Source organism: Bactrocera neohumeralis, chromosome 2 (assembly GCF_024586455.1).
Source record: "Bactrocera neohumeralis isolate Rockhampton chromosome 2, APGP_CSIRO_Bneo_wtdbg2-racon-allhic-juicebox.fasta_v2, whole genome shotgun sequence".
Taxonomy (NCBI): Eukaryota; Metazoa; Arthropoda; class Insecta; order Diptera; family Tephritidae; genus Bactrocera; species Bactrocera neohumeralis.
The window spans coordinates 5425029-5451259 of record NC_065919.1 but is presented as its reverse complement, the minus strand read 5'-3'; the positions used below and the strand labels follow the sequence as shown (position 1 = coordinate 5451259).

Below are 26231 nucleotides of genomic sequence, written 5' to 3'. Positions count from 1 at the left end.
TTGCAGAGCTATTTTATGCTTTTACTTCTAAAATAACGTTAGGTTTGTTAGAGCTTTGAATAGTTTTACATTTTACATATTAGTGGCATCACTCCTCCTGTCGTTGACAAATATAAGAATATTTTCAAGTTAGCGAGAACGACAACTGACGGCCTGCAGTCGTGTAGTCGTGCAGCTGTCTAATAACTGTGTCCGTACGAACATGCGTATTTTAATATTTGACCAGATGTCGCTTGCAGTCAGTCGCTCTCTATGTGTTCAGCACTTAACGCTAAACAAGAACTCCCTGTTTATCTCTGGTGAAAAGTAAACATATTGGTTCGAACCCAGAAGATTGGCGTAAAAACTTGAAGTTGTTTTTTTATTAATAAGTGCTATATTATCAACAAAATAATGTCAGTTTTAATGGTTTTTTTCGATTAGCATAGTCAGATAAAATTATATTACAGTTAATTATCATTCATATATACATAAACGAAACATATTGCACTTTGCAAACGACCTTTGGAATACATGTACAAAACCAACAACTGAGATATTGAACAAATTAAGTCATAATGCTCAAGTGTAAAAGCCTTTAAAACTAGGCGAAGGAGAGTTGCAAAGAGAAAGATCTCAGTTGTACTCTGTCCATACTAGCTGATAAAGCAAAATAAATTTGATAATCGAAACAATTAAACTTACCAAAATCTAATCTACCTCAAATGTATTGCGCCCACATAAAACAGAAAGTAAAAAAGAGAGATTTCCGCGTGCCTACAATTGAGCTGGATTAGTTTGTACATCAGCCGTTGTGCGAAAAGTTTACATACGGATCTATACTCAACAAGAAACAATAGTTTCACACTAGAACCATTTATATACGAAATGAATTTTATATTGCGATTCATTGTTTTCCTCCTTGATCCTTCGGGTTTAGGGCGGCGTTTATTTATACGTCCGGCACTCAAGGTAGGATACAATGTATACGATGGTATTAAGAGCAGAGCTGATGAAAAGGTTGGCACAATGAAAGAATTAGTTCTACGTTTGGGATTAATTGCATTTGCGGTGGTATTAATAATTTGGATAGCAGTATTCATGTATGTTGCCTTCTATTATACGTATATGCCGGCTATATCACATACAAGACCAGTTCACATGCAATTCAAGTAAGCAAGCATAATATTCAATCATAAAGCTTAAGTTATTTAAATATTTATCAGGTCTTGCTTGGATTCTACGACACCATGTACATTCCCACACGCACATGTTTCGCTTACAAAGAAACAACAACTATTGATGGTAGGCCAAGCATATCGTGTAGTGGTGCAGATTGAAATGCCAGAATCACCTCAGAACTTAGAACTAGGTATGTTTATGGTGTGCGGCGAAATGCGCGACACCAATGCTCTACTACGTGGCCAATCCTGTCGCTCAACTATGATGCGCTACCGCTCCCCACTTATACGTACAATTAGCACATGGGCACTCAGTCCATTGTTTGTGCTCGGATTAAAAGAAGAATTTCAACGTGTGCCTGTAGAAGTATTTGCGAATTATTTAGAAGAGCGACAACACCCAATTACTGACGTCTACGTAGAAATTCAATCACAAAAAATACAATTTTACACAGTTTCATTACATATTGTCGCTGATTTCACTGGGCTGAGATATATAATGTACAATTGGCCAATACTGTCAGCTGTAATTGGTAAGATATATATTTTTGAATTAAATTTGATCTGTTCACATAACTTACCATTTAAATTCTTTAACAGCAATAAGTACCAATTTGTTCTTCATTTTGGTGATATTCCTACTCAGTTGGTATCACTGGTCTGACACAACTTGGTTGCATAATTTGCGTAAAAAATACGGGCGCATAACTGAAACTTTACAAGGCAAAGCTAGTAAAGCTATTGAGTCAAAGAGCGGCTTTAGGGATGATGAGGATTTAAGCTTTCTGGATGACAAATCGAATGCCTCGGAAATAGATGATATTGGCGGTAGCAGTGACAGTCGGAGCAGTAGCAAGGAAGAACTGCTAGGCAGTAAACCACAAAGTAGAAATGAGGGACAGCAAGTGCACCAGCGTAGAATGCAAGAAGCATTTTAAGCCCCTGCTACCATTGAAAATTATTGCATTAATTATACAGAATATAATATAACAAATGGACTGATGCTGAATTTTGCTATACTATTGTTTTAAATAGTCGTAAAATAGAGTTATTCTCATATATATATATATATATATATCTATATAATATAATATTTACAAAAATGTAAGAACATATATATATATATATATGCAAAGTAAATCTCATCAAAATTGTAACTTGTTTCTTCTATTGTTAATTTAAAAAGTAGTAAGATATACAACGCAATTAAACATAAAAAGGTTAAACGATTATATTCTTGATACTGTTATTTTTCTTTTAATTCTCTTTTTTTACACATTTTCTCTTAATTGTTTTACAATCTTACAATTGAACGGATGCTCTTTCCGGCGTGCATCAAATCAAATGCTTCGTTGATGGCTTCCAAGTCCATAGTGTGCGTGATAAATTCATCAACTAACAATTCTTTACTCAAATATTCTTGTACCAATTTTGGCACATCAGAGACACTTTTCCAACCGCCAAAAGCTGTACCCTTCCACGTCCGACCAACAACTAACTGGAATGGACGTGTACTGATTTCTTGGCCAGCAGCTGCAACACCAATAACAACAGATGTGCCCCAACCTTTGTGTGTCGCCTCCAAAGCAGCACGCATGGTGTTTACGTTTCCAATGCATTCAAAAGAATAATCAAAACCACCGTCTAGAAGGTCTATTATATAATTTTGTATTAGTCCTTTATCGGCCACATCTTTGGGATTGATAAAGTCCGTTACACCGAATTTTTTCGCAACTTCGAATTTATCGGGGTTCAAATCGATGCCGTAAATTTTAGATGCACCAGCTTTTCGGCAACCCATAGCAGTTGCTAACCCAACAGCGCCTAGACCCCATATTCCACAAATGCTACCTGGTTCCACTTTGGCAGTGTTAATAGCTGCACCATATCCTGTAGGAATACCACAACCCAGAAGTCCAATCTTATCAAGTGGTGCCTCTTTATCAACCTAATTATGGATAAAATTATTATTGGATGGAATTTTGGTTAAATTTCTTGACACACCTTGCAAAGTGAAATATCTGCGACCACAGTGTATTGTGAGAACGTAGAGGTGCCCATAAAGTGAAATACCTTCTTTCCCTTACATGTGAAACGCGATGTTCCGTCTGGTAACAAACCTTGTCCTTGTGTAATTCGTATCTTCTGGCAGAGATTTGTTTTGTTGCTTCGACAGAATTTACACTCGTTACATTGCGGAATGTATACCGGAATAACATGATCGCCCGCCTTGAATGCAGTCACATCTTCGCCAACGCTCTCTACAATGCCAGCACCTTCATGCCCGAGTATAACCGGAAACACTAAAGGAAAGTAGGAAAGCTTATTTTAGTAGTTATTTAAAAAAAACGTTGATGTTACTAGTAAAACGAAAAAACTATGACGTTCAATTCTAATAACTATTAGTGCTCTACTAACCTCCTTCTGGGTCAAATCCGCCTAAAGTGTACGCATCGGTGTGACACACTCCGGAAGCGACGATCTTAATTCGCACTTCGTGCGATTTGGGTGGTGCTACTTCCACATCTTCAATGACAAGCGGTTTTTTAGCTTCCCAAGCAATAGCAGCTTTACAAGTGATAACCTTGAAGTTATCAAATTTACGTTATAACACATACTTACATATATACATACACAATCTTTATACATATATGTATGTAGATGTATGCATGCGAATTTCACAATAATTTACATACTTTGCCTTCAGTTGACGACATATTCCACTACAGAAGTATATAAGATGATTTAAAAAGTAATTACGACAAGCCCTTCTCAAGTGGAAACAGCTGGATGAATTTATAGTCGAGAATGGACAATAGTTAACAATGAGGTTAAAAATGCGACTGTTCAGAACAAATATGTATATGACAACATTCGGCGACCGGTTCAAAATAGAAGCACGAACCCTCTATTCGCATTTATGTATTTATACAAATGTATATGAGCTGATTACCGTATGCATACATATGTATTGACTATTTCATATGTATGTATATAAGTATGTATGTATATTATCCATGACGATGTGTTTTCATAGAGCTGCATTCCTGAGATTATCGTATCAGATAGTTAGAAGTGTTTGTGAATTTCTTAAAATTAAATAATTTAATTTGTATACTTTTTTAATAGACCGTTAATTATAACCCCCCCTTCCAATTTACAACTGGAATTGTTATAATTTGGTGAAGGAAAAAATTGTTGCGCCACATATGCACATGCACTTACATTAAGTCTGACTTTTTGTCGTTAACATTTTCATCAGTTCTATCACCGAAGGGTATACCACTTTAATAGGACTACATACATATGTATATGTCAGCTTTAGGGGTCTGATCATAACAATTTTTAAGGATATCATAGTGTTTTAACAATAATCCATGTCAAACTTCGTCAAAATACCTCGCCAAATAAAAGAAAAAAAATCCTTATAAGGATATAATTTTCATCATTTAATTGCGTTGTACAATAGTGTTGCCATCGGATTCAGATAAATTAAGTTTCGTTTCATCCGACCACTGAGAATAAATTCTAACCTGCGACTGGTTACTGAAACATTTTGCATTTTTTGTTCTACGATAAAAATTGATCCTTTTTTGATTACCTTACCAGCAAATGGTCATACTGTGCCGTTATTTTAAGTTTCCGCCCTCTATTTTCACTTTTGACGCGTGTTTTGAAGGCATTAATATCCATTATTTGGACCATTCCATTATGTCCGCTATTTTAATTTTTTCCCAGATTTTCTTAATTTTATAACGATTTTTTCACTTTCCGTACAATGTTTGCGGCACTCTATTCTATATAAAAATATTTTATTTTTATGCAATACAGTTAATTTTATCAAAACAATAGATATGCACTTAATTTCAGAAATTTTCGTTGCGATCTTACTATTTTTCTGTGCAAACTAATAAATAACCAAATTATTTTTTCCAGTTCAAACGTAGCACGTGCACCTAATATCATTTTTTTTTTTCAATACTGTTGGACGAATATGCGTAAATTTGTGCCATTAAATATCGGAATAAAGTTGATGTCCCCTATTATTTTTTCCAAAACTGTATTTTTATTGGTCTCCGTTTCCTTCTGGGTGTTACAAACTTCGAGGCATAATTGATATATCCTTTTTAGAGTATAATTATTGTTTCAGAGAGCCAATAAGTCTAGGAAAGATTCTAATTAAAATTTTCATGTTCATATGACTTTTATTGAGATTATTTGATATCATAATTTTATGATAATTATATATGTGATTTCTATTTGTTTTCACAAAATTCCAATGAAGTTGCAACTATTAGCCCTCGTTTAAGTAGTAAATTATATGTATGATTATATGAATATCTATCAAAGCATTATGCGTATGTTTTTTCCACCAAAATGTTGTAGTTCATCATTTCTAGATGCAAACATTGCATGCTTGATCAAATATTATTTAAAATTAAAAATCATAAAGAACACATAAAATCATTTACGATTAGAACATAATGTTATATAGTATTTGTAAGCAATAACTTAATGTAGATTATATAGTGTTATCGGGATTTCATGGGAAAAATTGTGTATAGTTTATGATGGTTGTACTGCTTGCGACAGACCACTTGGTTGTATATTTGCCGGCTGTGTATTTGCAGATGGCACGCTTGTTGACCCGCTCGGCGGTGACAAAATTGTCTGGCCCGTGATTGTAGCTCCCTCTACGCCAGTTGTCGGGATTACAGAAGCATTTGTGGTAGTATCTGTGGATTAAGAAACTCAAGTCGGTTAACGTTTTATTTACTAATGATTATTTGTTTCACAAACCCATTGGAGTTGGCGTTTGTTGTTGGGTAGTCGGCGCGATAGCTGCAGGTAAAGTCAGCGGCACAGCAGTAGCTGGTTGTGAGGTGCTGCCAATAGATGTTTGTGTGCTACCACCTTGAACCGCAGCTGTTGCGCTTTGAGACCCAACACTACTAATATTTGTTGCTAGCGATCCTCCGACGGTCACGCTGCTAGCCCCACTCACTATTGGGTGGCCTTGTGTAGGCGGCGCATTACTGGCACCACCGAGTGTTGCATTCGAATTACCAGCAAGTGTACCATTGCCTGCGGCGTTTGCGCCAGTAGTTCCTTGCCATTGCTGTTCTAATTGTAGACGATGGTGTGCTTGCTGACGTGCACGAAATTCTGCAGCTTTCAATTGCTCCAAATGGAATTGTTGGCGCTCGGTTATAAGCTGTTGGCGCTGATACTCTAATCCCTCACGTTCACGCTCCATTGTTGTTTCCAGCTCTTCAAAATGTCGTAATTTTATTTCCAATTTCTTCATTTGCGTTTCCACAAGTAATGCGACTAAAGATTTAATTTTACGCTCTTCCAAGGCGGCTAAGTGTTTGGCTTTTACAGCTGCTGAAGCCAATGCTGCAGCTGCAGCGGTTTGAACGTTAGCCTCGTTGAATATTTGTTGCTTGACGATATCAGGATCCTTTGAAGTTGTATCTGTGTCATTAGTGTCCTCAATTTTACTCTCTGTACCATCTATAAAGGAAACGGAAAGTGAAATTGAGGGTAGTATATATATAGAATATTGTAAATGTAATATAATAGTACTTCTGGAATCATTTTCTGGTTTCTTTTCAGATTCTGTTTCATTATTTTGCTTCTCTGTCTTATTAGCCTCGATTGAATGTGTTTTATTTTCGTCTGTAATTTTGTTGAATATGTTGTATTGTAAAAAGTTCATATTGATCATGCAAGATTTTGAAGAAGCACGAAAGAAATCATAAGAAACAAGAGCAATGGGTTGAGCGTGATGCAGATATTGGTGAGTGAACATAAAGCCGAAAAAATAGAAAAACAAATTTTTACCGTAAGATTGGAGTGAAATTTGTAAAATGAAAAGTAATTGGAAGAAATTAAATGAAATAATATAAAAACAACAAAAACTAAAAGTATGTCACCTTTTTTCGAAACATCCTTCATTTCTTCATCTACCGCACCTGTGTTAACTGGCATCGTCGCAGCCCCAGTTCCTACTGTATGAGCCTCCTCATCTTCTTTGTCGGCCCCAGTGCCGGCAATGCCGGTGTTGGATAATCCGAAAGATGGATTGAATTTTCCACCAGCTGACGCTTTCTCCACGTTTTTCATATGATTATCCATTATCGTAGCGGGTACTTCATCCTAAAAGAAAATATTATAACAGGTTACTTAAATGATTATTAATGTGAATACTTTTATGGCGGCGAATTCTTCCATGGCAGCCTTTGCAGCAGCTGCCGCTACCCGAGGATCAACGACTGAAGCTAAAAACGCCACCGTCGACATAATAGGATTGCCGGATTTACTAAATGGTATGGGTTGACAACCTAATGGGCCCAAAAAACCTCCATCATCCTCCAAGTAAGGGTCCTCAATAGGTAGTCGAAGAAAATGTAGTATGCACTCATCTTGTGTGCGTGTTCCTACGTGTTCACAAACTTTATTCCAGTCATCTTTATGCATTTCGAGTCCCTCGAGTAAAAGCAATGTTTCCTGATCTGTCCATTCACGCGTCATACTAGCTGCTGTTCGATTCTTCATTGCCGCAGGCTTCTTTGCATATTGATCAAGTTTCAGTCCGAATTGTTGGCCTGTGTTGGTACCATTCTCCAAAACTTCAGTTTTAATATTTATGCCACCCGGCAGCAACGTCGGTTTATCTCCTTCTATTGCGACTTCTTTACCATCTTTGTTAATTTTTGGCTTATCCAAATCTAGCAAAGCTTTAGCTGCTGATGGCTGCTGTGTTTTTTGTGGATTCAAAGATTGCAAACCAGAAGGCGTGTCTGATAATATATGAAAATGAGAAGTTGGCGGTGGTCCCATGGGTGTAGGTCGTAGTTCTGCGTCTATTTGATAGTTAATGAGACCCCATTGCTCTAGGAAAGCATGTACACGCATAATAGCGCAAACATCTCCAGCAAGATTTCTGCGACATGCAGTGCTAGTTAAGTACTCGGTAGGATTTAATCTAAATTAATAAAATTTATTCGGTGTATGCCCAAATTATTTGTCTTTTTTTTTAATACCTGTAGGTGTCAATCATAAAATTTCGATAGGCCATAAAAATTTCAGGGGTTTTCGATTTATTTTTGCCATTGAAAAATTCCGACATGGCGCGCTTTTCAATCACATGAATTGAGTTGTAATCAAACCATGCAGAGTATGAGGGTACAATGATGTGGTGTGTCTGCTCAGTTACGTTGTCCTCCATATCTTCTTTAACAGAGGAAGAAAACTCTTGCGTATTGCTATTATCACTAGTTTTACCAGTTTGAGAATTTTCACCATCACCTGTAGATAGAGCTTGAAGTGCACTACCTCCAGTCATTTCGTCATCCAAATCGGTCATGGTTCCGCCTGAAATTTGCGTACATTTATGTATGTATACTTATTCTTGTAGAGAATCTAACATTTCAGTTTAGTATTTAAAGGTATAAAGTTACCTTTAATCGGCATCATGTCATTGTCTGCACGAGATTTTCCTCCCGGTGCTGGACTAGCAGTTGATTGTAGCGTTGATGATTTCACTACCTCTTGCACATTTGGCTCTGCCGGTGGATCATCCATATCACGAGTCAAATCTTCATCATCCTCGTCATTGCGAGCTTTTTTATGTAGTACAGCAGGTGAGCGTTTGCGTTTGCCAGGCTTTGATGTATTTGGAGAAGGTGAACGGCGCCGTTTTTGCTTGGTGGTTGCAGCACTACCTCCCGACATTCGTTTCTTCTCATCTGTACCCAACGACATTATATCATCAACCGACATACGATGTTTGTGCGTTTTCTTTTTGCCCGTTTCATCTACTTCATAGTCTTCTTCAGCCATCCATTCGTTATATTGTTCTAGATCTAAAATCCAAGATGCTGAGACAAGCCAGCATTCTGCTGGTAGTTCCGGGTTTTCCGGTACATATTCCGGCAAATCAAATGAGTTAATAGCCCATGAGTCGTAAGATTCCGGGAAGTAATACCAATGTAACATTACATGATTACCACGTTTGAAAAGGGGACGTGCATATTCGTCAGGATGTGGATCAACAACTGGGTATATAATGTGTGTAGCTTCTTCTTCGTCGGTTACGATCTCTACACGTCTAGTACTTAATATATCTCTTAACTTCTGAGCCAATTCCTTGTTTACTTCCGGCCGTATGTATATGTAATGAATGCGGTAAAGATTTGCCTCGACGAGTGCTTGTTCGATATCAATAAGTAATTGTATATTTGGATCTTTGCGCGGTGGGTTTTTACCTACCGAAAAATCAAATTTTTTGCCGCGTTGTTCAGCACGAAATCGAAACATTGTGCTAAATATGACGCACAGCCCACCACCTGGTTTAAAATCCATAAATAAGCGCATCTATAAGATATAAATAAAAACATAAAAAAAAATATTTTAGTTGCAAGAGATTGTGGTCACCCTGTATCCAAGACACTTACCGGAATGCGTGTTGCCGGCGGCTCCTGTGCATTTTTACCCAATTTCGCCTCCACATATTGTAGAAATTGTACTAATAACTGCGCCAACGATTCTCTTGTAATTGTTTCGGTATTATTTGCCAAATACTAGAACAAAAATTAATGAATATAGTTAAATCAACATCTATGCATGAGCAAACGAAGCGCCATTTTTGATCACTCGCGTTGTTGTACCTACTTTTTTACAATTTTTCTGTAGCCATAGGCGGATTGTTTCGAATCCTTGTAGAGACTCTGGAGATTGAAAGAACTCCACATTAGGACTACCGTCCTTCTTCGGACTTAACGTATTCATTTTATAATACACAAAAAAAGCTCTCAATAAATTCACGGATGCAGATATTTAAGTTTAATTAACAATTTTCACGACTTGTACGACAAAGCACAGAAGAGACAACAAAAAATCTACCACAAAATACAAGCCGAAGAAGAAGAACTTACGAATGATAGCAAGTAGAGAGAACGAAACAGAGTCGCATTGGCACTGCCCGGTACCTTTAAACTCTAAAGAAATCGTTTAGATGATTGCACTTATGCAGAAACTAAATTTTAATAACTTATTATTACATATTGAAATAATTTGTTTTTGTTGATAAATCCGATGGTAATTTATTTGTATAAGTTGTGATTTCTTCACATTAGATGTGTTTTTTTTATCAACCCTGTTGTTTGACAGACAGCGATTTGTAGCAGAGCACGCAAAACGACGGCAACAACGACGTTGGGCTGCAATAAATCGCCCATCCAATCAAGAAACGCTGACAGTATAAATTTGAGCGTTCGACAAGATGGCTTTCCCAGGAAAAATAAAAAAATCGGAAAAAAATAGTGAAAAAGTGGATGTGTATAGTGAAAAACCAAATGTTAAATTAAAGCGTTGAGAAAATGGTAATTGCTGATAATTATATGCATTTATAAATAATAATATGAAGTTATAAGCGGAAAATATATGCATCTGAGGTGATTTATTGATAGCTTAAAGTGCAAATAAATGTGAGAAGTTGATGTGGAGCAGCCACGAATAAATGAAAAATCGAATGAAGCGAACTGAGGCAGCGAAGCAGGCAGAACTGTATTTTCAATTTGGAGAATAGGGCAGAATGAAATAGTGAATGTGCAAATTTTATACAAAATTGGATTATAAGAAAGCAATAAAGTACTTTCCAATAGGTACTTGTAGGAATAATGAATTTCGGGTTTCATTAATATATTAAAGGCGTTAAATAAGAACGGAAAAACAAAGGAATATACAGGAGAGTTGTGTGAAAACGAGGTGAAGAAATTAGAACGTTAATGGAAGCAGCGCGCTCAGCTAACAGCAAAATAGAGAAAAAGAGAGCATCACCAAGGTAAGTCGCTGACGTCACGGTGTCAGTCAAATGCACCAGTAATGAGAAATTTGACTACGTAATGCACAATACCGGCCAAATTAGTGTTACAAATTTTTATAAATAAAATATTTAAATTATAAATAAGTGCCCGAAATACTCTAGAGAATCTTTAATAGGCTTTGATTTAGAATAGCATCATCGGGGTTAAAATATTGCGTAAAAGTAATTTTTAAACAATTTAATATAAAATAAATGAGTAGAAATTAATTAGTAAAGTGTTAGTGGATGTTAGTGGATATAAAAGTAAAAAATATAAGTATCAAATTCATCATAAATCGGAGAAATATGCACTTTAGGTAGTAGAATTTTTAAAGTTTAAATGAAAATATCTTAAAACCCAAAAGGCAGCGGCAACTATGTATGAATATTTACTTAATTTGGAGAATCTGGAATATGAAAAATATGAATATTGAAAAAATGTCTTATCACATCAATAAAGCCATTCAGTCATCTGCCTTAAATTTAAATTTTTGTACGTAGCACATACATATGTACATATGTACGTTTTGATAATTTTTACAAGTTCTCCCTTTAACATTATATTCTAACAAGAATTTTACACTAATAAATGCTTTTACGTAGAAACATCAACATTTGATAACCACTTGCGAATTAAAACCACATCATTTGTTGACAATGCGGGTATGTATGAATGCTGAATAAAAAGGAGCAAAGGCGACTCTTCAGATTGTTCTGAGAAAACTGATAACTTGAGTAATTGTACGGATCATCACAATTTTAGATTGGAAGTTTCAAAAGAAAAAAATTAATTTATTATTTAACATGCAAACAAAGAAGTTATCTTTCGGCGTATCCACGTTTTTATTTGATACATTGCCGAATGTTGTCATGTTTCTATGCATCGTCGATATTTTCTTTTAATGCACAGTTTTTTTTTACCGAAAATTTGTATTTTGAATAGGAATCGACAAATCCGCGGTTTATATGAGTTTTTGCTGATGGAGGAAGTTATCCTGATTAATTATATACAGATATCTTTTCTGCTGCTCGTATTTTAAGCTTAATTTCTTTAAAAAAAAAAAACATTTTTATATACATATGTACATATATTTTTTTGAAGCATGTTTTAAAAACTCGTGTCACATTGTAATATGACAATGGGAGGAATTACTCTGGAGCGTTTTAAGAAAAAATTGGGAAATATTAACAAATTGGAAAATTATGTATGGAAATGGTCTTAAAATTTTAAAAATTTAGATAGTGCTTTCATTTAAGACAAAAAAAAAATGGAAAAAAGCTTTACTCCCACTCCACCCTTAAAAAGTAAATATTATTCCACCAACAATATAATCATACATAGTTCTTTAACTCCACTGTATTTTTACATCCCTTTGAATATGTATGTTGTTGGATCGATTTTTAGCATTTATATTATATTTTGTGTTTTCTTTTCATATGTCCATTCAAGTAAAATAAAAATAAATCGACTTCTAGACCATGCATTTCCGGCTGATAACGCAATGGAGAAGATTACTACTTCTATGTATAAGTAAAACATATTGGTACTTGGTTTTAGTTTGTGTTTTGTGCTCTGAAGCTGTGAAGCTACATATACATATTTACTATATATTTGTATGTATAATTGCACATATGCCAGAGGAATCGAAAATAATCTAAGTTTTTCATTCCTATTTTATGTTTCCATTCTACGTACGTATGTACATTTGGACGTAAATAAGATAATAACATTAATCAATAAATGTTGTGGAAATCTCCGAATCAGCCTTTGTCGTTTCGCAATCAAATATTGTGATAATTAAAAGGAATTCGCGTCAAAACGTCTACTAAGCGATATAATAAATCCTTATCTTTACTCCATGGTCCCACCAAAAATTTAAAGTGATTATATAACATTTAATCTATTCACGAATCCAGGCTGTTCACACTGCTGTTGGAGATTTATAAAACAGTTGTTTTTGACTAGCCGATGATCGAAGCTGTGCCATTGTTTCTCGCCACAACTCTATCGGCTTCTAGGGGCTTCGGCTGCCACACTTCACATTACTCTTTTTTATACTCTTGCAACCAGTTGCTACAGAGTATTCTAGTTTTGTTCACCTAACGGTTGTACGTATCTCCTTAAACTAAACTAGATAGATATAGGGTTCCGGTTGACTGTCTGTCTGTTCGTCCGTCCGTGCAAGCTGTAACTTGGGTAAAAATTGAGATATCTCGATGAAACTTGGTATGTAGGTTCCTTAGTACAAAAAAATCTAATTCGTAGATGGGCGTAATCGGACCACTACTGCTCCATTAATCGCCATTAACCGAAAACATATAAACTAAGCACTAAATGAGGATATAAAGCTGAAATTTGGTACAGAGAATCGCAGTCGCAAGGGGCGTGATAAATCCATAACCAAATATGCCAGAGGCCTTAAAGTTTACCACCAAAATGGTATGAGAGAGCCTTATGGGGGCAGGTGTGAAGTTTGGACGATGGGCGTGGCGCCGTCCACCTTTTGGGAATCCCATATCTCGGGACCCGACCAACTGACAAAATTTGGTCCGTGGCATTCTTCTTACATTCTTATGTAAAATTGTGAAAATAGACAAAATCGGACAACAACCACCCATAGCACAATTTTAAATTTCACTTGTTTCGTTCAGTTTCCAATACATAAATCAAGAAGACACTGTGGGGTATTGTATATAACAGAAATTAAGAGATAATTCTCTTAAAATGGTATGTCTGGTTTCCAAAAATGGATTGAACCTGACCAATACTTCCCTTGGCACCCATGTACTTATTATAAAGATTTTCGAACTTCCGGTGACCTTGTACCCATATATCGCCCAATATGTGAGTATTCCAAGGAAAATAAGACAGCGTGTTTTACTCATAACAGTGTATCTTTTTGCCTAAAATAGATAAATTTGATTGAAAACTTGGCTTAGCCCCTAGATAACTAATTTCAGGATATTCGAACATCCGGCTGTCTTTACTCTGATTGGTTTTACACCTTAAAGTATTATCGTGGCTTTGATTCTTGCAAGTTGCAAGAGTATAAAATGTCCGGTTGCTCCCGAACTTAGCCCTTCCTTACTTGTTAATTTCTGCAATTTTCACTTATTTACTTGATGTTTCTTTAATTTAATTTTATTTGATTGTTTAATTTAATTTTATTTGTTGGTCGAATTTAATTTTACTTGTTTAATTTAATTTAATTTAATTTTCTTTTTTAATATTTTCACTTTGGCAGTGTCAACCAGTGTCTAAATCAGCTTTTACAGATTTCCTACTGACAAACAGATGGCGCTAAATCATAGTCGCACAGTGAGATTTCTATTAGATTAGATTAGCTTTGAATCTCCTCTGTGACGAGATTAATACGTGTAACTTTTTATGACCTTGAGATAATCTACTCAACAGCTCAAATTACGTGATTAAGTGTGCAACATGGTAAAGGATGATCCATTTAGAGGTTCATTACTATTTTAAAGATGGTCCATCCGTTGAGTCCAATTTTCGATGACTCGTTTGAGCAATTCGATTGGCAACTGGCGAATGACGCGCGTGATGTTTTGCTCCGAGGACTGAATCAAAGCGGAATTCCCACAGGAAAAAGTCTAACGATGTGATATAACACGATCTTGGTGGCCACTCGACCAGCCCAAAACGTGAAATTATCTGCTCACCGAAATGTTCTTTCAATAAATCCATTGATTGATGCGATGTGTGGGAAGTAGCGCCGTCTTGTTGAAACCAAATGTCGTCGAGATCACGAGCTTCAATTTCAGGCATCAAATAGTCGGTTATTATGACAATTTCTCCAGGCATCATTTTTGATGACATAAGGACTGATTATTCTTGAATATCTTCAGCTTGTTCTTCGTCCCAAATGCGGCAATATTGCTTGTTTATATGCCCATTGAACCAGAAATGGGCCTCATGGCGGAATAAAATTTGGCTCGAAAACGTCTTTATGGAACTTTTCAAGAGTCCATATAGCGAAGCAACTTCGCTTGGAAAAGTCGAACGGCTTTAGTTCTTGCACAAGCTGTATTTTGTACGCTTTCAATTTAAGATCTTGATCTCCATTGTCTTCGTGTATATTCTCAGCTACGGCATCAGGAACTGTAAACTACATACATATGTATGTAGGTTGCCTTTTATATTTCGGGATTTGCGACCCCAGTGTTACAATCTGGGAATTCACAACTGTATTGTAAAATTAGATATTTTCGATGTTATTCATTAGATTAGATTAGATTATTCATACTCAAGTTGTTTTCACATATGAGCTCTGTTGCCCTTTTTTGGTCACTGCAAGAGGAATTTCGTGCAAAATGGTATTGCAAGATTGGCCTATCGTAAAATTTACATAAATATAGGTATTAGTGGGACTTGACATGACCATTTCAATATAGAAAAATTTTTTTTAGTTGGATCTCACACAATTTGTGCTTCGAAACACATCTATCACAACAGGTGATGAAACGGGAATTTATAAGTAAGAACCCGAAAGTGAACAGCATTTTTCAAAATGAGCCGAGCCACTGGAACAACGCAAAACAGTAAATTCTGAGTGGTACACAACCATTTCTTTGCCAGATGTCTTTCTCTGATTCAGGAGAACCAACCACCGAAGGCGGATATCTCTTCAACATTGCATTTTGAGCACTTAAAACATCGAACGAATATTTTGAAGATTCCTCAATCAAAGTAGCAAAAGTGCTTCGACAATTAAAATGGTAGTCCGAAGATGCAAGGTCTACGCTATAAGGTGGGTGAGGCAAAACTTCTCAGCCGTTATTTTCCAAATAATTTTTAACGGGTCTAGAAGCATGAGATGGAGCATTGTGATAATATAAAAATATTGTCCTTTGACTTATCGAAAATTTAGAGTATTTTTCGGCAATGTTCGCTTGAATTCAATTGTTTCATCATGCTACATATATTGTTAAAGCTCATATTACAGCACGTCCTTTTGATTCCACTGAATGCAGAGTATTAACTTTGCGTCATGCATATTCTTTTTTGCCGTTGAAATGGCTAGTTAGCCAGGTTTCAAATATGATTTTATACGTAGAGGGTTGTCGCAATGCATCCATTTTTCATCACCAGTCACAATACCATGCAGGCACCATTTCTGACATACGATATAGTCTTTCAACGTCTTTTAATTCAATTCATATGGCACACATTTTCCTCGCTTTTGAATGTATTCGGCGGCTTTTAAACGTTTTGATAACAATAGCTTCTAAAGTAACTCAAAGATTCTACGAAATTTTCTTGTGTTTGACCACAGTCATCATTAAGGAATGTTTTAAATATCTCACTATAATGTTTTTGTTCAAATTGACTTTACTCGAAATTTAGAAACTTTTCTTATATTGCAGATTATAACACAAGAACGAGGATAAGAAAATAAGTCATCTGCGATCAACGCCGCCGAATCGAATTGGCATATACCAATTGTATGGACATACATTTTCCTGCAGCTGAATAAACATGAATATTTACTTTGCCCTGCAGACATATACAAACATATGCACATGCACATAAATAAATACAAAATAAATAATATAAAGGCTGGCCAAAAACCAAAGAACGTCTTAGGGGAATTTGAAATTATCGCTATAACGAACCAACACAAGCTATTTGCCGAAGTATAGACCAATAAAATCGAGTAGTTTTTGCTGTGACATTAACAGTAATACAGAAATAAGCTAGCGACTCCGCACAATCCTCACAAAAACAAAAAAAAGAGGGAACAATGACATCTCGGTAAGTACTCCTCAGAAACAGCTTTTAAAACATACTGTATACTATACAAAAATAGAAATTCGCATACAAAGCCAGCAACTGTGCAAACTTAAATATGAATATTTCTGACGTGTAACACCATGCTCAGATCAGTACGTACGTCATACAAGTATATATATATGAAAGTATGTATACACATTACATAAAATATGAAAATGGAACTAACCTAAAATATACCTAATTTAATCATATGTGACCTGGTCTACGGAAAGGGGGCTTAGGTGTCAAAAAAAAGGAGAACAATTAATGAGATAACGAGAAACTGACGATTATTTTTTACAGCTTCGCTTTCGCACGTTAGCTCCCTTTTCGTAGACCAGGTCACATATATTTATCTGTGCTGTATGTTTCACTACACTATAATTTCTCTGCTTTATATTGAAATCGTCACTTGTATTTTAAATCAATTTCTTTTATAACCAAATGTAGGCTGGATCGCCTCTTTATATTGTTGGAGTCTGGGTCATCAGCGGTGACGCGTCGTGCTGCAGCGAAACAAATCGGAGAAGTGCAGAAGTTATACCCACACGAGCTGCATGCGTTGTTGAACCGTCTAATTGGCTATTTGCACAGCACTTCGTGGGATACGCGTATAGCTGCCTCACAAGCTGTCGAAGCGATTTTGCAAAATGTGCCCGCTTGGAAGCCGGAGTTATATGCAACCATAAAGCGTGAGGTCATTAAGAAAGAGAAGGATATAGACGACGAGTCAGCTTTAGGCTCCACCACTGGCGGTGGTGAGGATGACAGCTGCCAGTCGGTAGCCACGACCGCCACAACATCCAGTGAACAAAGCTCTAGTCGTGATGCGCAGCAGCGTGAACGCCTGTTATCTTTTGCGGAATTTGATTTGGAGCAAATATTACATAAAGGCGCACGTCTTATCGGCTCCGAGGGCATTGAATTCGATTTGAATGCAAGTGATGTGACGAAGTCGACAAGTGAAGGCGCGGTAAATGCTAATGCCACAGCTTCAGAGAGATTGAGTCGCCAACGTGCACTGTTGAATGAGAAACTAGGTCTGACACAGGCGTCTAAATTGGGCGTTAATTTAATGGACATGATTACCGATGAGGATGTCATGCCTTCTAATAATGGCAGTTCTTACAATGCCAATGATGAGAAGGTATGTATGTTACAATATCCAAATATATTGCTTAGATCGGTAGTAGAAATTTTTTATTTGTAAAGGGTATTCCAGCTTAGGTACAACCGAAGTTAATCTTTTTTCTTGTTTTTTTTTTTTGTTTTGGTTGATTCTTAAAAGCAAATATGTATATAAAATTTTAAAGTAAATCTTTTTCCACTATCCACTGTCAAATCATTATATTTTCTTGTTTTCGGTAGGTGCCCGTTGAAGACATATTGAACATAAAGCCCAATTCACATCTAATTCCTTCCAATGGGCAACAATTGAGTTGTCGAGAAATGAATCGAGCCAAACGAAAAGCGCGACAAAATATTAGTATCACAACCAGTGGCGGTTGTGCCAGCGCAACCGTTAATAGTCTTAGTCGCAGCAATAGCAGTACAAGTAGCGGTTTGGGTACCTGCAAGAATAGTTCCAGTGTGAGCGATGAACCGGAGCTCAAGAAAATGAAAGCAGATTCGCTGCAACGACAAGAGGTTTTCTACACCTTGAATGGTTGGTGTTGCTAAACAAAATAGAGCAAATATTGTTGTGATACATAATGATTTTTTTATATACATTATTAGATCCCGTTCCGGATGCGACTGGCATGTGGGTGGATGCCGTCAGTTGGCCCTTGGAAAATTTTTGTGCTCGCCTATACGTTGATCTCTTCAATCCACGATGGGAGGTACGTCACGGCGCTGCTACTGCATTGCGTGAACTAATTAACAATCACTCCAACGGTGCTGGTAAGGCAATCGGTATGTCACGCGAGGAAATACAGCAGCATCATAATCTCTGGATGGAGGATGCAGCCTTGCGCTTGCTCTGCGTACTTTGCTTAGATCGCTTCGGCGATTTTGTATCCGACCAAGTGGTAGCCCCAGTACGCGAAACATGTGCACAAGTTTTGGGTACCATCGTCAAAGACATGCATGCCGAGCAGGTGCATCAAATCGTGCAACTATTGATGAAATTGGTAAAACAAAAGGAATGGGAAGTGCGTCACGGTGGGCTGCTAGGCTTAAAATATGTTTTTGTGGTACGTGAAGATCTATTGCCGATTTACGTGCCGCAAACCATAAGTAATATACTGCTGGCGCTGTTCGATGTAGTCGACGATGTAGGCGCTGTTGCTGCGTCGACTTTAATACCGATCGCCACCTGGCTACCGAAATTGCTGAATCCTGTGCAGGTGTCGTCGATTGTGAAGATGCTGTGGGATCTACTATTAGATCAGGATGAATTAACAAGTGCGTGTAACAGCTTCATGGGATTGCTAGCTGCGATTTTGTGCTTGCCAAATGCCGGCTCTTGGATACAGTGAGTGCTTTTCATGGTCTTAATTTATGATTTCATTATATGTTTTATATTTGTCTTTATTTTCAAAAGAATGGAACCAATGTCTACTTTGATACCACGACTGTGGCCCTTCCTTTCGCACAGCACCAGTTCGGTGCGCAAGTCTACTTTGCTTACCCTTCAAACACTCACTGCCAGCAATCTAAGTAAAGAGAAGCTTGAAGCTACGACCATCGTTGTGCCCACCACAAGTTCAGCTTCCATTAATAATGGCAATGGTGTAATTACGTCGAATAAGGGATCTTCAAGTGATGAAACCGCTACAATTGCCATTAATTTCGACTCGAAAAAATTGAATTTAAATTTGGGTGTCATCGATTGGCAGTGGAAACTTTTGCAGGATGCCCTACGTTTCATCTATGAACGTATTCTAGTCGAACCTCAGCCCGATATACAAGAGATGTCGTGCAAAGTATGGAACAATCTCTTGTTTAACGCTGATTTGGGAGCACTGCTTCATGCAGCCTGCCCTATCGTGTCGTCGTGGATTTGCTTAGCCATGCAGCCAGCGCGATTAGCCTTCGATTCCTCTATACTAATACATACCACAGCAGCAGCACAAAGTCTTGCAGCAATGTCAGCTGAGGGAAACTCGCCTGCAACACCCCGTCGACGTACACAACGCGTTACGGACGACTTAGCTGCTGACTCCACACCCGCAACGCAAAGGTATTTCCTTGGTGGCAGTGAAGGGACACCTCTGGAAGTGCGTGAACGGAATGTGATCCGAGCTCGTGTACTAGCAGCTCGAGTACTGGGCGCACTTTCCAAATATCTAGTGCAACCTGCTCCCGGTGTGGCGTACACAGCTAATATGGAATCACCGATGGACTGTTATACCAAAGTTCTGTTAGGTCATTTAAATTCACGGTCAGCAGTGCAGCGTATTGTGTGTGGTAAGCTTTATTGGTGATTCAATAATATTTATGCTTGTATATTAAGTTTACTACGAAGCTTGTAGCACGCAGAAGGAAATGTCGGATAACTTATAAAAATTTATGTCTATAAAATGTATATAACTGACGCGCTGAGTCGATTTAGTCATGTCCGTTTTATTATAAAAAAAAAATTATTTGGCGATGCAACGGTATAATAACCGAAGTAATTGTTCAGCATATAGCTGTTATACAAACTGACCGATGAACATCAATATAAAGATCGGTTTATATAATTTTTTGCTATAAGAAATGTAAGCTATTATAGCTTCGGGAAAAGCCTATGCTAACGTTTTTTTCTTATTTTATTTATATTTCTTACAATCACTGTGTTATAGGTCTAATCATTGCTTTCTGGGCGCAACTGGACCCATCAATGCACATGGCTGCACCCAAACTGGCTGAAAAACTCCTCACATGTGTCATGGAGTATGTATATTATGACGAAGTAGCCATTTCATTTACGAGGTATTTTAATTAATACAAATAGTAAAACGAAGTGTTTATGTATGATAGCAAAAAAATTATTTCACTTAGACTTCATCAAGAGGCTCATGATCTCATTGCCACACTAAAACAATATAAAATTGTCATAAACGATTTCAACAATGCGCGCGTCCTCACATTGGATCAAATTGAAGCCATTGCCACCACTCTCACAGAGGGTTTGCATCAATATGCGCTAAAGCCGAAATTGTTGGAAACACTCGAAGAGCGCAGGCGCGGTTTACAAAACTCTTTTGCGCAGACTACAGCAGAGCAGTGCGCCTACAACATAAGCGCACAAGCGGCATTAGCTGCTGCCATTGTAGGTATGCAATGCCTGCCGGAGAAACTTAATCCGATAGTTAAACCGCTCATGGAATCAATAAAACGGGAAGAGTGCGAGTTGTTGCAAAATCTTTCGGCGGAGTTCCTAGTACAGCTAATGCATCAAGTGTGTGATAGAAATCCTAGTCCCAATAGTAAAATACTTACTAACTTATGTACGCTACTGAGGAGCGATCCTCAGTTTACACCGAAAATTGTGAGTAACGCCAATTGATTGTGAAAATTCCGCATAATCTAATGTACATTTATACATTTCACATGACTTAGATTTTAAGCCCATTGACATTGAAACAAACTCCCTTGCCAGAGTCGGCAGCAGTCACAAACAATTGTGTATATTATGGCATTTTAACATTAAGTCTTCAACAAAATAATATACAAATTGGTGGTACTGGTAACCGTAGCGTTGGTGCCAGTGCTCCTCGTGGACCAGGCAGGCCGCCACTAAATGAAGCGCTTGTCACAGCGGAAAATGGCACCAATGCTGTAAATGCGGTAGTAAGTGCCTTTTTAACTAAATCTGTGGTTTGACTTGTATTTTACCCAATTATAATTCTCCCAGGAAGTGAAGCATAATCGCATTCAGCGCATGGGTGCCTTATGTGCCATATCGAAGATTTGCCTAGGCTTTAAGATGGATATTTTCTCAAAGATACCAGTTTTCCAACATATTCTCTTTACTAAAATTGAACAGTTCATAAACAATTATCCAAATATGGATCTTTTATCGAATGTACCCTTCGATTTAGCCCAAACAAATGATATCATCACATCATTGCAGTTGATCGAAATTGCAGCGCCACACTTTTTACACTTTGCGAGCGATGCTTCAGCAAAAGACGAAGTGCTCAAGCGGCTGTTTGCGTTACTTCCACATTTCAGTGTTCTCATCACGCATCCCTTGAAGGCGGTAAGTTGTGTTTGTTGAAACTTAATTTACTCAATTTATTGACTTCTATTAATTGGGGATTAGGTACGCCACATGGTTGCACGCTGTATTGCAGCCCTCGCAGTAGCTGATTTGGTGTGCACCATGCACTTTGTGCTGGATGTACTACTTGGCATGCTGGTTAACATTGAGAATGTAATCCAGCGCCAGGGTGCGATTGAAGCAATTGAACGTGTGGTAGACAAGCTGCAGCTGTGTATTGTGCCTTATACCGTGCTTCTAGTCGTCCCATTGTTGGGTAAGCGCCTCTTTCTTTTGAAATTTTTTTTGTATAATGTGTTTTGTTTATCAGGTTGCATGAGTGACCCAGATGAATCTGTGCGCCTGCTCGCCACCCATTGTTTCGCTACACTCATTCAGCTGATGCCATTAGATTCGCGCAGCAAATGTATTAAAAACGAGATTCCTTCTGCAGAATTGCAGCAGCGTAAGATACGCGATCGCGAATTTCTCGATTATCTTTTCACGCCAAAAAGTATACCCGACTACAAAGTTCCGGTAACAATTTCGGTGGAGCTTCGTTCATACCAACAGGCGGGCGTGAATTGGTTATGGTTCCTTAACAAATACAATTTGCATGGAATACTCTGCGATGACATGGGCCTTGGAAAAACATTGCAAACGATTTGCATACTCGCCGGCGATCACTATCAACGTCAAGTAGACAAAGCCACATCACTGCCAAGCTTGGTGATTTGTCCACCCACACTCACTGGTCATTGGGTATATGAAGTCGAAAAATTTATACATAAGTCGAACATTTTGCGGCCACTACATTACGTGGGATTGCCCATTGGGCGTGAAAAATTGCGATGCCAAATTGGTGCATGTAACTTGGTTGTGGCATCATATGATACAATACGCAAAGATATAGATTTCTTCAGTACCATACACTGGAACTATTGCGTACTGGATGAAGGACACATCATAAAGAATGGCAAAACCAAAAGTTCAAAAGCAATTAAGATGCTCAAAGCTAAGCATCGTTTGATACTTTCGGGTACTCCCATACAAAACAATGTACTGGAGCTGTGGTCACTCTTTGACTTTCTTATGCCCGGTTTTCTTGGCACTGAGAAGCAGTTTATTGCACGCTACAGCCGACCAATACTTGCTTCTCGCGATTCCAAGAGCTCCTCAAAAGAGCAGGAAGCTGGCGTTCTTGCAATGGAGGCATTACACCGGCAGGTGTTGCCATTCCTATTGAGACGCGTGAAGGAGGATGTATTGACTGATTTACCACCGAAAATAACCCAAGACTTATTGTGCGAATTGAGCCCATTGCAAGAACGTTTGTATGAGGACTTCAGTCGCACACATTTGAATTCTCATTGGAAGGATTGCCTGCAGAGTTTGGGCGATAGTGACAGCATTAGTAAAAAGGCGCACATTTTCCATGATTTGCGTTATCTACAAAACGTATGCAATCATCCGAAACTGGTGCTGACGCCAAAGCATTCAGAGTACGGGAAGATAACGTTGGAGTTGCAGAAGCAGCAAAGCTCACTGGATGACATTGAACACTCGGCGAAATTACCGGCACTGAAGTGAGTATTTAATATTTATTAGCTATTGTTATTTACGTAATAAAATATTATCCATTTCTTATGCGGTTAGGCAATTATTGCTCGATTGCGGCATTGGTGTACAGACGGAATCGGTCAGTCAGCATCGTGCGCTAATTTTCTGTCAATTGAAAGCTATGTTAAATATTGTCGAGAATGACTTGCTGCGCAAACACTTGCCGTCCGTTACGTACTTGCGCCTGGATGGCAGCGTGCCAGCATCCCTAAGACAACAAATTGTAAACAACTTCAACACCGATCCGAGTATCGATGTGCTACTACTAACCACTCAGGTAAGCAAGAAATCAATCACGTTTTCCCCTAAATATATTCATATGTTGCTTTAACACAAGGTTGGTGGCCTCGGCTTAAATTTGACTGGCGCAGATACAGTAATATTTGTTGAGCACGATTGGAATCCAATGAAGGATCTACAGGCCATGGACCGTGCTCATCGCATTGGCCAGAAAAAGGTAGTGAATGTGTATCGTTTGATAACTGAAAAAACGCTCGAAGAAAAAATAATGGGTCTGCAGAAGTTCAAAATACTCACCGCGAATACAGTGGTTAGTTCAGAGAATGCGTCGTTGGAGACGATGGGCACGGGTCAGTTATTTGACTTGTTCAACGCAAATGTTAATGATAAAACTGGATCAAGTGGTGCTCCAATGTTGAATACGAGCGGTGGTGGTCAGATGTCTATGAATGCTATCATTGAATCTCTACCAGAGCTATGGTCAGAACAGCAGTATGATGAAGAGTATGATGTGTCCAATTTCGTGCAGGGTTTGAAAAAATGAGCTCGTGACAGAAAAAACATACTTGGACAAAGGAAATGGATATATTTATAAATGATAAAATACGACATGCATTGATTTCAAATTTAATGCTTCCAGAAATAGACATTGACGTAATGCAGTAACAACTTTTATAGAAATCGCTGAATTTTGAACATAGTTTAGTTTCTAAGATTTTTTCCGCTTTTTTACTATTATCAATCTAATATTTTCAAAAATCTAGTTAAGTGTCCTCAATATAATCTTTTAATGTGCTCCTTTATACTTATTTGGGAAAATTATGAAAAATTTGTATTTTTTTAATTTTTAATGATTTTTTGTTAACTATAATTTTAAGAAATTTTCGTTGCTTTACTTATCTTGTAATGTGCTCCTTTTTAGTTATCTGAAAAGTTATGAGAAATTTGTATTTTTTAATTCTTAATGTTTTTTTTTTTTTTGTTAATTATATTCCATAAAAAATTGTCGCTGCTCTTTTTTATAATCTCTATAAGGGGTTAGGGGTAGTCAGAGGCACGAAAAAATGAGAGTTTTCAGTATTTTTGTTTTGCTATTAAATCATGTTATTTTACAGTCCTTGGAGATTCATCTAAAATCAATCGGACAAAAAAAAAATAGTTTTATAAATAGATAAACTCGGGCCTGATCGAAGGATTTTTTTTATTTTCAAAATTAACAGAATGGCGGCCTAAGGAAATTTTTTTCTAAATTTTTGCGCAAAATCAACAGTTAATTGGTCTTAAAAAATCGAAATTTTCGAAAAAATAAAAATCTTTCGACCAGGCCCGAGTTTATTATGTATTCTAAAAGCTGCATAAATTTCATTAAAATCTACTGAACGGTTTTCGAGTTACAGTTGTCACCGGTTCAAAAAACATAGTTTTGAGAAAAACGCGTTTAAAGTTTCACACTAGCGCTTTGAAGTGCCGAGCTCTCTTTGTTATTTGTCGAATAACTCAAAAACTAATTATCGGATCAACGTGAAATTTTCAGGGAATATTTTTAAGATATTACACTTAACGAAAATGCAAAATGAAAAAAATTTTTTAACCCCTAACCCCTTAAATAGTGCATGGTTCGATTGTACTTTGGAGTGGCAAAAGCGGATTAAAAAATAAATTACAATAAAAACAAAACAAATTTGAAATAGCGTTATAAATTTTATTGGAAAACAGGTAAAAGGTTGATTTCGATTGCACCGAAGCTTTAATACCCTTCACAGTGCTATATTTTAATAAGTAAAAAGTTGATAAAAAGCATCGATTTTAATCGATCTGTTTGATTGGTGCTATATATACGCTGGTTTGAACAATCGTTCACCGTTATCTCAAGAACTGGAGAACAAGTTGGCGTACATTCGAGGATGGCTAAGTCGGCTGAGCTCATCACGGTGATCATTTATATAATAGTATATACATCATAGGGTCTCTGATGGTTCTTCTGGGTGTTGAAATCTGTTCAGGGTATAAAAATTAAACGTACTTTCTTTTGCGGTAACAGACCTATGACATAAGCATTCGAGGAATTTTAAACTTCATAAATTAACTTGGTATTTCCAATGAAGCAGGCTATTATTGCGTAAATCGTGTTTTCGTAGGACGCATCAAACCTGGCGAACGTGTAACAAAACATGCAGTACATGTTTTCTGCAAGCGCTAACATACCAATCTTCATACATACTACATATGCATATGTATGTCATCACAATGCTTGCCAGCTAGAGCGTGGATTGCAGCACAATGCCTTTGATAAGCGACTGTTTGCTTTTTATCAGCATTAACAGCCAAAGGGCCACTGATAATGTGATTGGCCTCATA

The 26231-nt window shown here is 37.3% G+C and overlaps 4 protein-coding genes across 11 annotated transcripts; 2 read left to right on the top strand and 2 right to left on the bottom strand.

Moving 5' to 3' along the window:
• Positions 1-281: 281 nt before the first annotated feature.
• On the top strand, positions 282-2401 carry LOC126751660 (seipin). Of its 3 annotated transcripts, none has more exons than XM_050462095.1 (4): positions 287-395; positions 920-1151; positions 1206-1693; positions 1761-2401. In XM_050462095.1, exons 2-4 carry the CDS (start codon positions 1009-1011, stop codon positions 2096-2098), a joined length of 969 nt encoding a protein of 322 aa, XP_050318052.1. In that variant the 5' UTR covers positions 287-395; positions 920-1008; the 3' UTR covers positions 2099-2401. The 3 variants fall into 3 exon arrangements, with proteins under 3 accessions (XP_050318051.1, XP_050318052.1, XP_050318053.1); XM_050462096.1 differs by having other exon boundaries at positions 334-352; XM_050462094.1 differs by having other exon boundaries at positions 282-1151.
• Positions 2367-4052, bottom strand: LOC126751659 (alcohol dehydrogenase class-3). Its single transcript, XM_050462093.1, has 4 exons — positions 3857-4052; positions 3579-3744; positions 3165-3463; positions 2367-3108 (listed from the first exon to the last, which is right to left on the bottom strand). The coding sequence occupies exons 1-4, from the start codon at positions 3875-3877 to the stop codon at positions 2455-2457; spliced, it is 1140 nt and encodes a 379-aa protein (XP_050318050.1). The 5' UTR covers positions 3878-4052; the 3' UTR covers positions 2367-2454.
• A 1293-nt stretch (positions 4053-5345) lies between these two features.
• On the bottom strand, positions 5346-10063 carry LOC126751658 (SWI/SNF complex subunit SMARCC2). 4 transcript variants are annotated; one of them, XM_050462089.1, is made up of 9 exons: positions 9840-10063; positions 9623-9748; positions 8627-9542; positions 8210-8540; positions 7374-8151; positions 7100-7322; positions 6750-6842; positions 5961-6677; positions 5346-5896 (listed from the first exon to the last, which is right to left on the bottom strand). In XM_050462089.1, the coding sequence occupies exons 1-9, from the start codon at positions 9954-9956 to the stop codon at positions 5727-5729; spliced, it is 3471 nt and encodes a 1156-aa protein (XP_050318046.1). In that variant the 5' UTR covers positions 9957-10063; the 3' UTR covers positions 5346-5726. The 4 variants fall into 4 exon arrangements, with proteins under 4 accessions (XP_050318046.1, XP_050318047.1, XP_050318048.1 ...); XM_050462090.1 differs by having other exon boundaries at positions 7139-7322; XM_050462091.1 differs by lacking the exon at positions 6750-6842.
• A 368-nt stretch (positions 10064-10431) lies between these two features.
• LOC126767653 (TATA-binding protein-associated factor 172) lies at positions 10432-25561 on the top strand. 3 transcript variants are annotated; one of them, XM_050485137.1, is made up of 15 exons: positions 10432-10549; positions 10878-11010; positions 16417-16804; positions 17273-17969; positions 18191-18488; positions 18560-19298; positions 19368-20233; positions 20611-20740; positions 20810-21299; positions 21371-21601; positions 21666-22013; positions 22077-22290; positions 22345-23599; positions 23670-23910; positions 23971-25561. In XM_050485137.1, exons 3-15 carry the CDS (start codon positions 16794-16796, stop codon positions 24415-24417), a joined length of 5967 nt encoding a protein of 1988 aa, XP_050341094.1. In that variant the 5' UTR covers positions 10432-10549; positions 10878-11010; positions 16417-16793; the 3' UTR covers positions 24418-25561. The 3 variants fall into 3 exon arrangements, with proteins under 3 accessions (XP_050341094.1, XP_050341095.1, XP_050341092.1); XM_050485138.1 differs by lacking the exon at positions 10878-11010; XM_050485135.1 differs by having other exon boundaries at positions 10432-11010.
• Positions 25562-26231: the final 670 nt, after the last annotated feature.

Excerpts from the sequence above, each read along its gene's own strand:
- LOC126751660 (XM_050462094.1), top strand. The coding sequence starts at position 868 with ATGAATTTTATATTGCGATTCATTGTTTTCCTCCTTGATCCTTCGGGT. Across the intron at positions 1,152-1,205 it reads CCAGTTCACATGCAATTCAA|GTCTTGCTTGGATTCTACGA; the intron begins GTAAGCAAGCAT and ends AATATTTATCAG. Across the intron at positions 1,694-1,760 it reads AATACTGTCAGCTGTAATTG|CAATAAGTACCAATTTGTTC; the intron begins GTAAGATATATA and ends ATTCTTTAACAG.
- LOC126751659 (XM_050462093.1), bottom strand. The coding sequence starts at position 3,877 with ATGTCGTCAACTGAAGGCAAA. Across the intron at positions 3,745-3,856 it reads TGTCGTCAACTGAAGGCAAA|GTTATCACTTGTAAAGCTGC; the intron begins GTATGTAAATTA and ends GATAACTTCAAG. Across the intron at positions 3,464-3,578 it reads CGGATTTGACCCAGAAGGAG|TGTTTCCGGTTATACTCGGG; the intron begins GTTAGTAGAGCA and ends ACTTTCCTTTAG.
- LOC126751658 (XM_050462089.1), bottom strand. The coding sequence starts at position 9,956 with ATGAATACGTTAAGTCCGAAGAAGGACGGTAGTCCTAATGTGGAGTTC. Across the intron at positions 9,543-9,622 it reads CGCCGGCAACACGCATTCCG|ATGCGCTTATTTATGGATTT; the intron begins GTAAGTGTCTTG and ends TATATCTTATAG. Across the intron at positions 8,152-8,209 it reads TTTATGATTGACACCTACAG|ATTAAATCCTACCGAGTACT; the intron begins GTATTAAAAAAA and ends TTATTAATTTAG.
- LOC126767653 (XM_050485138.1), top strand. Across the intron at positions 21,300-21,370 it reads CTCAGTTTACACCGAAAATT|ATTTTAAGCCCATTGACATT; the intron begins GTGAGTAACGCC and ends CACATGACTTAG. Across the intron at positions 22,291-22,344 it reads TCTAGTCGTCCCATTGTTGG|GTTGCATGAGTGACCCAGAT; the intron begins GTAAGCGCCTCT and ends TTTGTTTATCAG.